General features: G+C 36.3%; 1 protein-coding gene across 7 annotated transcripts in view; it reads left to right on the forward strand.

The window, feature by feature from the left end:
* Positions 1-10,262, forward strand: part of LOC124221779 (serine/arginine repetitive matrix protein 2) — a 142,236-nt gene extending 131,974 nt beyond the window's left edge. Inside the window, exons 24-32 of one of the 7 annotated variants that reach the window (XM_069137041.1) lie at positions 11-201; positions 353-586; positions 752-1,279; positions 1,511-1,693; positions 1,776-1,878; positions 1,984-2,118; positions 3,635-3,746; positions 7,694-7,851; positions 10,097-10,243. In XM_069137041.1, coding sequence (XP_068993142.1) covers positions 11-201; positions 353-586; positions 752-1,279; positions 1,511-1,693; positions 1,776-1,878; positions 1,984-2,118; positions 3,635-3,746; positions 7,694-7,736 — 1,529 coding nt within the window. In that variant the 3' untranslated portion in view covers positions 7,737-7,851; positions 10,097-10,243. The other 6 variants (XM_069137040.1, XM_069137043.1, XM_069137046.1 and 3 more) reach the window with 6 other exon arrangements.
* The last annotated feature ends 22 nt before the right edge of the window (positions 10,263-10,284 follow it).

A 10,284-nucleotide genomic window follows, 5' to 3' on the forward strand; every position in this document is an offset into this window, starting at 1 on the left:
TTTTTTACAGGCCTGATGCATGGACGTGAAAAACAGGAGATCAAAACTGTGCGAATAGTGAAACGGGAATCCGAACGACGGCAAAGGGATCGAGGCGACCGGACGGGAAATATTGGGATTCCGTTGACGAACGGATTGCAGGTACCAGGAAGCGCGAAGAGGCTGAACGAGGATGACTTCGGAGGCTCGCAACAGTTTGAGGTAGGAAAAAGACACTCTCTTGTTCGCCCCTGCAAACCAAGCATATATACATGTATATATGTATACATATATAAAAGTTGAGGGCGCACGCTTTGTAACAGTTTTAATCCATATTGCAAACATGGTGCGAATCTCTATGTATCCCCCTCAGAAATCTCAGCTGGACAGGGTGATGGAGGAGTCAGCGGCAATGATTCACGCCCAGAGCAGCGTTCAGCTTTCGGAAATGGACGACGTGCAATTCCAGCGCAGCATGTCCCTCCCACGGGGATTTGGCGGGCAGCGACCACAGCCAGGAATTCATCAGGGTCCGGTGCCGGCGCCACCGCGAAGTGACAGTATGAACGCCCTCAGGAACATGATGGTCCGCCGCCACAGAGTACGGGTAAAGAGGAAACACCCCTGAAGCATCTATAAAAATTTCCCTTACATTTGATCGTGTTGAACTTTCGTTCTTCATTTCTGTTTTTTTAATTCCTGTAATAATTTTTGCTTCCTTAAAGTTTTATTTCTTCATTTTGTTTCTCATTTTTCACAACCCTGTATTTAGTTTGAGAACCAAGACGGAAGCTCGGACAGCACATTATCGCCTCACACAGAGAGTCCAAATTCTGGCTCCCAAATGGCGACGATGAGTTCGCCGAATTACTCGATCAGCCCTCCGTACAGTCCGAGTCATCAGAACTATTCGCCTATTCAATACTCTCGAGGCGGAAGTGGCGCGAGCGGGATTTCCGGCCAGGGGTTGCCGGTGCCCTCCCAATATTATCCTCAACCCGCCGTTCCTCCAGGGACGAGCTTCGCGATATCCTCGAATCCTGGCAGTCCGGTCGCCACTTCGCCTCCAACCGCCCACGAGAGGCTTTTCGGATCGGCAGCAAGCATCAACAGTCTTCGTGATTCACCCCAGCTCTCTCCCGTATTCAAAAGCGAAGCCGCGAGGCAAATCATCAAGGAAATGGCCGAGAAGAGGTCCGAGGGACCAAGGAGAAGGCCCGTGCCTAAAGAAAAGAGGCGACACTACACGGTGTCCAGCAGCAAACCGATTCTCGATCTCGAGGACACCTTTTCCAAGATGGTACACGACCCTCGAAGTATCTTTTTGTTCATGTCATTTTGTTTTTTGCTTTTTATGTTTTTACAACAATTGGTTCGTCGTATTTCTGTTTCGTTTTTAACGGACATCGCTACCCCGTAGAATATTTTTGAATATATACCATCGACACTGAGACTTGAGAGTGAATGCATTGCTTGCCTGTTGTTCGTTGTTGTTGTCGTCATCTTTTCTTCTGTTTTTCCATTTATAAAGGGAATGGGTCGCGCGAGAGACGATCTTGACATGGAACGAGCTTTGAGGCCGCGTATCAATGCTCCTGACGTGGTCAGGTCGACCCTCAGCCACAAAGAGCTGAAATACAACGAGAGCACGATTGACAACCTGCTTGGTACACCAAACAAAATTCTGATCCCGGAACGCTACATTCCGGAACAGGTAGGAATTAATCTTTCAGGAATTTTAAATCGATACTTCTGTAAGGAAATAGATTTTCGAATTTTTATGTAATTTACTGTAGCTTCCGGAGCTAAGTGCAGAGGAGCAGGAACACCGTCTTAAGAAGGCTGAATCAATTAGAAAGATGCTATCTGAGACGACGGTGACAGCGCCCGAAAATCCTGGTGAGTGTGTTCAGCTGCATATTATAGCTGCTGTTAGCAGCTAGCCGACTGAGATTTGTAGGAGATTGGCGAAAATTTATACGCAACGTTTTTGTTCATTTTTAGAGGAAGAAGTTGATCAGCAAAAGTCAAATACCTTGAAGAAAAAAGTTGCTGAAGAAAAACGACAAAGAGAACATATATTACAGCTTAATCAAATTCTAGCTAAGCAAGTTATGGAGAAGAGTAAGATGGTTGCTGGTGAGTTTTTTTTTTTACATAAGAGACGATAGGCTTATTGTTTAAATTTTGTCGATACTCATTTAGCGTTTGGCTTGATGCATGGCCCCGATTATTATTACTGTTGCCACAGCCATGTAGCTACGTATATCCGGTGAGCATGGTGACGTAATTGTTTTTCCTAATTGTTCCTTGTTTTTTCTTTGTTTGTAATTTCTTTCTCCGAGTAACTTTCAAAAGTAATTTCGAACATAGGATGCTTTATATAATCATTTATTTATCCTTTTTTTTTACCCGATCGTATATTATTTCGTTAATTAATACATATCTACAGTGGAGCAGAGATCGACAAGCTGGACGCACGATTTTCGGCGTATTATAATTTCGGTTGATCCTATTTTACGTGTTTATAAACCTTAGAAAATCAATTCAGATAAAATTATATTCCTATTTCTCCCGATTTTTCAACTTTTACTATCCTGATCAAATTATTATTACGTGTCTTTTTTTCGTAATCAAATATACCTTGGTGGGATTTTTTCAATGGTTCAAATTCCTTTGCAGAACCATATAAATGTTCCGCAAATCCGTCAATATTTATTTCCTTTTTTTTTCGTAAACCTCTCTATTCTTTCATTAGAATGTCGTGGAATTAAAATTCACTGCACGGTTGACATTGAAAAAAATTCTACCAAGATTATTATGTTTTAACTGTAGGCGTATCTTACGTTAAATGGATCTACACGAACTCTGATTTATATTTCACGAGCTGTAACACGTTACGCAATATATTATCGATGCGTGATCCATAGCAATTGCAGAGCTGGGAAAAATAAACCTCTCTTATCCATTCAAAAATGCAGCGACAACTATCGTATCACACGTGTAGATCCATGGATGGAAAAATTGGCGTGGCATGACATCAACGTTGACGTAAAATGCGTCGTTTCGAGCCGAAAAGTTTTTTTTTTGTTTTCGAGTGGTTTATACATAGAGTTGCTGGATCGTGTTTGTGCTGTGTGTAGGTAACCAGGCGCACTGACATCACATGCTTCCATCTCCATGTAGGACTACTACACACGCCACATTATATGTTTTCAGGTTTGTTTGTTTTATTTTTTGTATTTTCTTTCTAATACCTTATTCGTTATTTGCATACTTACATACATCGATACATTCCTACATTATTATTTCTATTTTTGCTTTGCAGAAAACACATTCTTGTTTGTTCGCACATAATCAATGAATCGGGGAGTAATAAAATAATCATGCGAGACAATAAACAACTTCCAAGAAAAAAACAAACTCAACACTCAATCCTGTAACTCGTTATCTCTTCTTAATTCAGTTTCGACAGCGGGAAACACATTTTAATATCGAGATTGAAACGAACGAGTCTTGATTAATACCCATGTGCATTTATACCTTTCCATTTGTACGAAGATTGGACCCTACACAGTTTCATTATTAACCAATTGTCCATGTTTTTTTTGTACCTCCATTTTCTAATCTATACCTCGAAAACCTATTCCGGCAGTGAAAGCACTGGCAACGCTTCCGTTGGCGCCATCAGAGCCAAGCTTCGAAGAAGATGACCTCTCGCCAGTGACCCCGTTACCCCTTTACCAGCAAAGGGAGAATTTTTACTCGTAAGCACAAAATAAGGTATAGATATTGCACGCTGCATAATCAAACGTATTTTAAGTTGGTACAGTCGAAAAGGTACAACATAAACCCGTACGAAACCGAAGGGAAATTACTGCCAATTATATATATATAGGAATATATACATATATATATTATATGGGAAGAATAACTTGACTAAAAACATCGCATAAACTAAAGTTCGACGAATAAACCGATATATAGTACATCACTTGTGTAGTACACGTCAATAATTAACTAAATTACGGCTATATGTATAATTGAAAGAAAAAAGACTTGCTACAAGAGAGGAAACGACGTGTATCATAAAATCATGTAATAAAAATCTATATATGTACAGTAGGTATACATAACTACCTATCTAGGTAACATGTTAAGAATTGAGGACAGAATTTACATTTGCAATGATACGTGCGAATAAAAGATATATAATAAATGTATAGAAAAAATTGTTGTTGAATTCAAATATCAAAGGACTGAACTTTTATCATCGCGCTAACAATAATTTAATGTAGACACACGATATGAGTAATATGTGTGTATGAAAATAACGTAGAATTATCAATGGTAATAGTATACGAAATTAAATTCCGACTGCATACAAAATCGGCCAGTATTGAATCATTGCACAAATTTTGGTACATCGTAACGAATACCGTTTTCGTTTTTTAATTGCTTTTACTATTCTTAATCTTTTTCTTCTAAACTTCTGGATCTAATTACGATTTTGCGTTTAGATGAGGTAAAAATTTTAGCAATGAAGGTGAGAAATCACCGCGCCAGTTTTTTTGAGTTGCCTATAAATCTTGAAATTCGATTTTTCGATAATGAAATAACGAATAAATGTACTCGCGATCACAGCGCGACTTGAAACTTCCTTTATTACATTACACATTTGTATATAATATAGTATTCACAAAACTATTCATAGAATCATGTACGTTAATTATTGTACTATAATATTATTATTATTAAACTAACTATCGAGATGATGGAATACTTCAAAAGCGTAACAATTCACGTAAATGAAACGGAGTCTTCTCTTTTTAGTAATAAAAATACTAGGAATGTACGACAAAGCATTTTTGAAAATAATACTACCATTACTATGAACCACGTAATAATCGCTGTAATATTTAAATGCATGGAAAAATCAAAAAACCAAACACGGAAATCCTTGAATCGCAGAAAAATCTATAATTATGAAAGAAAATGAGGCAATAAATAATATCGGAATTAAATTACTAACAAGTGCCAAGTTTAATAACCAATGAATATGTACGTGTAGATCGCAAGTATTATTTGAACTTGAAATTCCATTCGGAACGAAACTGACCAATTGTAATAACTGTATTAACATTGAAGAAAAGTAGCTGGATTATCGAATGAAAACGTGACAGGTATAATAACAAATATCGTGTAACGCGTGGCGTGTAAAACATGAAATTTTTCATCTTTATTTCCGTAACGGTATTCTTTTAGTTATTATGCGCAATAAATAAAGAAAAAATAGTCTACGTTACGCTTGACGCTTGTGTGTACGATTATATTAACACCGCATATAAATATAATAATTCATACTTATATATTTACAGTCTTGTAGTAAATGTTTAAATAACTAAATAATCAATTAGAACGAATTCTGAAATTATTATGTACTCGTTTGCTTTCCTATTCGTCTATTGGCCGCATACAACGTCAATGACTTCGGTACAGCTTTAAATCTCATAGCAGCGTACGTCGTTTAATGAATACAAATATAATATAATTATATTATAACTATATTATATTAGCAGCGTATTTTCAATCTCGTATTATTTTCGAGATTTTTTAATGTAGCCTGTAAGCATATTGAAACCAGTTGATACGCCTAAAGTGTCGGTGCATGCACTGTATATAATAAATATACTATCGGTAAAGCGCGCTGTGATCATAACGGTTTTATTTACATCACATTTACAATTTTTTTAGACTTCTGTTTTTTATCAGTTTGTTTTTAAACTGAGTAATATTTTAGAAATTAAGAATCAAAATACAACATATTTGATAACGGACTAATCTGGTATTGTCAATTGACACAATAATAGCAACTTATTGCAATTTTTTCATACCCTTATAAATGTTATGTATCATTCCGTTACACTATAGAGGGAGTTAATTGCGGTACACTATCACCTTCGCTAAAGAAATACATTCGATTTAATTTAACGATATTAAATTGTTCGTTCGCGCGATTTACTCAAATTATAATTGTAAAATTATCACAATAACCGCGACTTGCATCAGCTGTTTAAAATTAGGTGGTAGACAATCAATTTCACTCATCTAGTGAAATAACGAATATTACATTCAAAAAGGATTATTTTAATTATCATATTTCCGTTTAATTTTCGTACTTGTACGTTGTTATTTCTTCGAATGCGTATTACTTTCAACTATCAATTAGACAATAATAATAAGTGTATATCGATGTTAGGATTATATAAATATATACATATTAGATAAAAAGTAACAAATTACCGCGAAAGATAGAGAAAAGAGAAAATTAATTTATAAAAATTATAAGGGCATGTATACATAAAATCGACTTTTATCACAGATTATAATTTCTGGGTGAAAAATATTGTAGTTATATACATACGTGTATATGAATATAGATATATGAAAATGATTAAATATTGTATCATAAAGTTATATTATATGTATGTAACGACGTGTATCGGTTTCGTAAAATAGACATACAATAATGCAGAGTATTATAATAGATATGAATATCGTGTAAATACAATGATCGTATAATATAGAGTAGGTGAATTAACGGTATATAAAAAGTTCAATATCAATGATATCATACGTACATACATATGTATACATAAATATGTAAATGTTTACAGATTGCGTGAAATTTCAACCCACGTCTTTTACTGTTTTTATTACCTCTCATTCCGAACTATGCATACAGTAAAATGTACCAAGTAAATTGCAACAGTGTTTGTCAATTCAGAGACTTCAAAATGGAGTAAGAAATTGCCGCTTCACACAGAAAATTGAGAGACAGGCAAAGTTGTGAATATTACAAAATACAAATCAATAATGTTTTTTATTTCCGAAACTCGTCAGTTCTATTTCCTTTTATTTGTGAAAACGCGATTTCGCTACTTTGTAGATGGCATGCCTGACCTTTCGCGTACATATGTATACTACGGTATATCCGTAGGTATGCAAAATATCAGTAGGTATTTACAGATGTATAGTTATGGATACGATCAATCCTATTACGGATTATAACGGCAACGCGTCGACAGATACTGACACAGAAATATGTTATATATGAATCATATACATATACATATATATTAAACAACAAAGAAATATTCGTTAATTATAGTCCGCGTGGTTGAAATTCTCAAAACTCGAATGTTCATAAATCATTATTATTATTATTGTTATTATTATTATTGTTATTATTAATATTATTATTATTATTGTGAGAAACAAAAAATTGATCCCCGTTATACGCTCAATTGTATTGTTTTTACGTTACACTGAAATCTGTTGATTATTGCATAGCTGTATTATAATATACATATACATATATATTATACACGACTATAATATTTTTCAGTATTGGTCAGAGTGTGTATACATACTTTATACCCTCACGGCTGTTTCATTTCTTCAAATTTCATTTTCTTCTAAAATGATGTGAAAGAAATACCTATATGCCAAAAGAAACACGCCAAATAAGCTTGCGGCAGAAATAATTAAAATCGAGATGGTGCATCACAACGGTTGAAAATAAATTTCCCGTTATACATACTCTCCATATACTGTTTAACGAGAAATAAACAAACTGGTTTTTAACATTATCGTCACCTCATTCTGACACGTTTCAATTCTGACGCTGTTATCTGTTTGTATATTCCTTCAGCTCCAGCCATGCGACGGTATGTAAATACTTCGAGAGGAGTTGATCCATTTTTCAAACATCCCATAGCCACGAACCGATCATGTTCGAGACTAGATCTCAACATCTTTGGGGCCAGTCGTTGGAGAGCCACACGGTTATTGGTGTGTCTGGATTGGCAGGTAATCGAACACAATCTAACACCGTGATACAAATCCGTTTTTTACAAGTGTTTATCGTCTCTTTCATGGCCAAAATGATAAAAATCCAGCAGTTCAGGATTATGCATTCAGGTTGCACTTCCTTGTTACATTTTTTTTCATCCTTCGCCGAATTGCAACTTTTCTGGTTCTGCAACCTCGGTAATTCTCGGGGTCAATGACACTCGGCCTGATGCCGTAGGACTTGCCCTCCGAGATTAAACAGAGTGCAAATAAAAGTTGCTTCTGCCTCGTATGCATAACATGTCGGAGTATATTTTGAAACGAAGAAGCAAATTCTGCGATTCCTATGATGACGAATTTTTAGACTTTCCGAGTTATATTTATTCATATGAGTATCTGATCGTAAATTATACGTTAATCTCTCTGTAATTGTTCAGAAAAAGACCCTTTATCATACTAACTGAGAAAATTATAACTATTTTTCCACATTCATAGGAAGAGTAATACAGGCTTCTGTTCTGACACTGAATCCCAATCAGTTTCGAACTAGGATAATGCGCGAGGTCTTTTCCGCGGCGATTTTATTCTTTCCTGGAATAAAAACTCGAGTTTCGTATAAACAATCATTACAAAGTGACTCAATCTATACTTTCCACATTTCATAGAGTGAGTTCACGGTGATCCTATTAAACCATGTCCATTATAAATCTGACGTGGTACCAAACGATTTTATTGACTGTAAAGTAAATGATGCGTAAAGAAAAATTCGGTTGAAACGGGCAGGTAAACCTCGTATTCTTGTTTGCGGAATTTTACGGCGAAGAATATAATTTACTTACGTTGTACACCCGCATTCTGTACGCGGGTACAACCGATTGCAAGAAAGATGATGATACGGAATACTTCTGTAGAAGGGAATGCGAATTCTTGTAAGTTGTGCACGAAGCCACGAGCGAGAACAAAGGAATTAAATTATTGTTGGATTACGCGGACTACTCATAAAATTTACTACATACCGGAAATCGTAAAGTCGAGGGAAATGGTCGGGAACCTTTTGATCGCATGCTAGTTGTAAGATCACGCAGAATAAAAGAAAATTTGTGTAAAAATTGCACCGTCTAGATTCCTTCTGGATTTCTGAACAGCGATACCCAAAAGTCGCGTGTCATTGTTCTTCTCCGGAGTGCAGGTAAGTTTCTGCATTGCATTCCAAGTTGACTCACTGTCGTCGACGGAATAACAAGTTATCTGACAAAAACAGGAACAGCATGATTTTAAAGCTTTGCATATGAGTGCAGTGGTCAGTGACTTGATCAACTGCACAAGTTGAGCCGTACCTGCACAACCCGCGATTTTCTTCAATCTTTCCTTGAACATCGACGAGCTTCTCGGTGTTCTGTATGCGCGCGATGCTCTGTCCTCTGTACTATTTCATCCAGCCTTGGTTTCAAAATCATAATTTAAATACTTCATACACACATTACTCATTACTGACTTCGTGATGTTTGCACAATAGACACCGCAAATTTCGTACGACAGAGTAAAGCGTACATATTGGCTTGTCTTGACATACTTATATCCTAATTTCCTCGAAAAATACAGCAAAGTGTAAACTATTTTTTATTCAGAGTCCAAGAAGCGGGAGAATTGGGAACAGCGATCGAAATCAAGACTGAAAATCTAAAACAATGTCAGAATTTAACAAATAACAACATATATCTGTATATATCAGTTCGTCGCAGAAATGTCTCGAGGCGGTAGGTGACCCGTTTTTGGTCTAACGATGAATTTAATTAAGTATTGATAACGAATCAACAACAACCGTATAGTCATCGATTTTAGTTCGTATTCCGAAATTCTATTTCCCCAATTTGAATCAAGGATTAGTATAATATATTATACATATATATATAATATACATATATAAAAAAGAAATTTCAATTTGCGAATGAAAAATACAGCGAAGTAAGTACTATTTCAGACAAGCGTTACAGTCACGTGACATTTAAACGCGACATGCATCCGATCTTGTTACATGGCGTGTATGTAAATTTTCGTCCAGGGCGTATAATATTAAACTCGTCGAAACGCCAAAGTTCGCCGTCGATTTATTATTTTATTTTACTTTTTTCATCATCTTTATTAACGGTTACGCTGACAAACTGCAGTTATCTCCGTAACATTACCGCAAGCGTCCTCTACAGTTTTAGAATCGTCGGTTGACCAGTTTTCGTAATGAATTTACGTTCCTCCCCGGATATAGGTAACTTGTAATTGAACGCTGCGAGGGGTAAAGAGAGATGGTGGAAAAAACGAAATGAGACCACCGGTGCAACAATTTCCGAGATAGAGAAGCTGTTCGATGAGACCTCTGTGTCACGTATCGGATTACGGACGACGACGGTCTCTTCCTTGGTGCACATACGTGATGGAGGGGTGGGGGGAGGGGAG

Source organism: Neodiprion pinetum, chromosome 6 (genome assembly GCF_021155775.2).
Source record: "Neodiprion pinetum isolate iyNeoPine1 chromosome 6, iyNeoPine1.2, whole genome shotgun sequence".
In the NCBI taxonomy this organism is placed as follows: domain Eukaryota; kingdom Metazoa; phylum Arthropoda; class Insecta; order Hymenoptera; family Diprionidae; genus Neodiprion; species Neodiprion pinetum.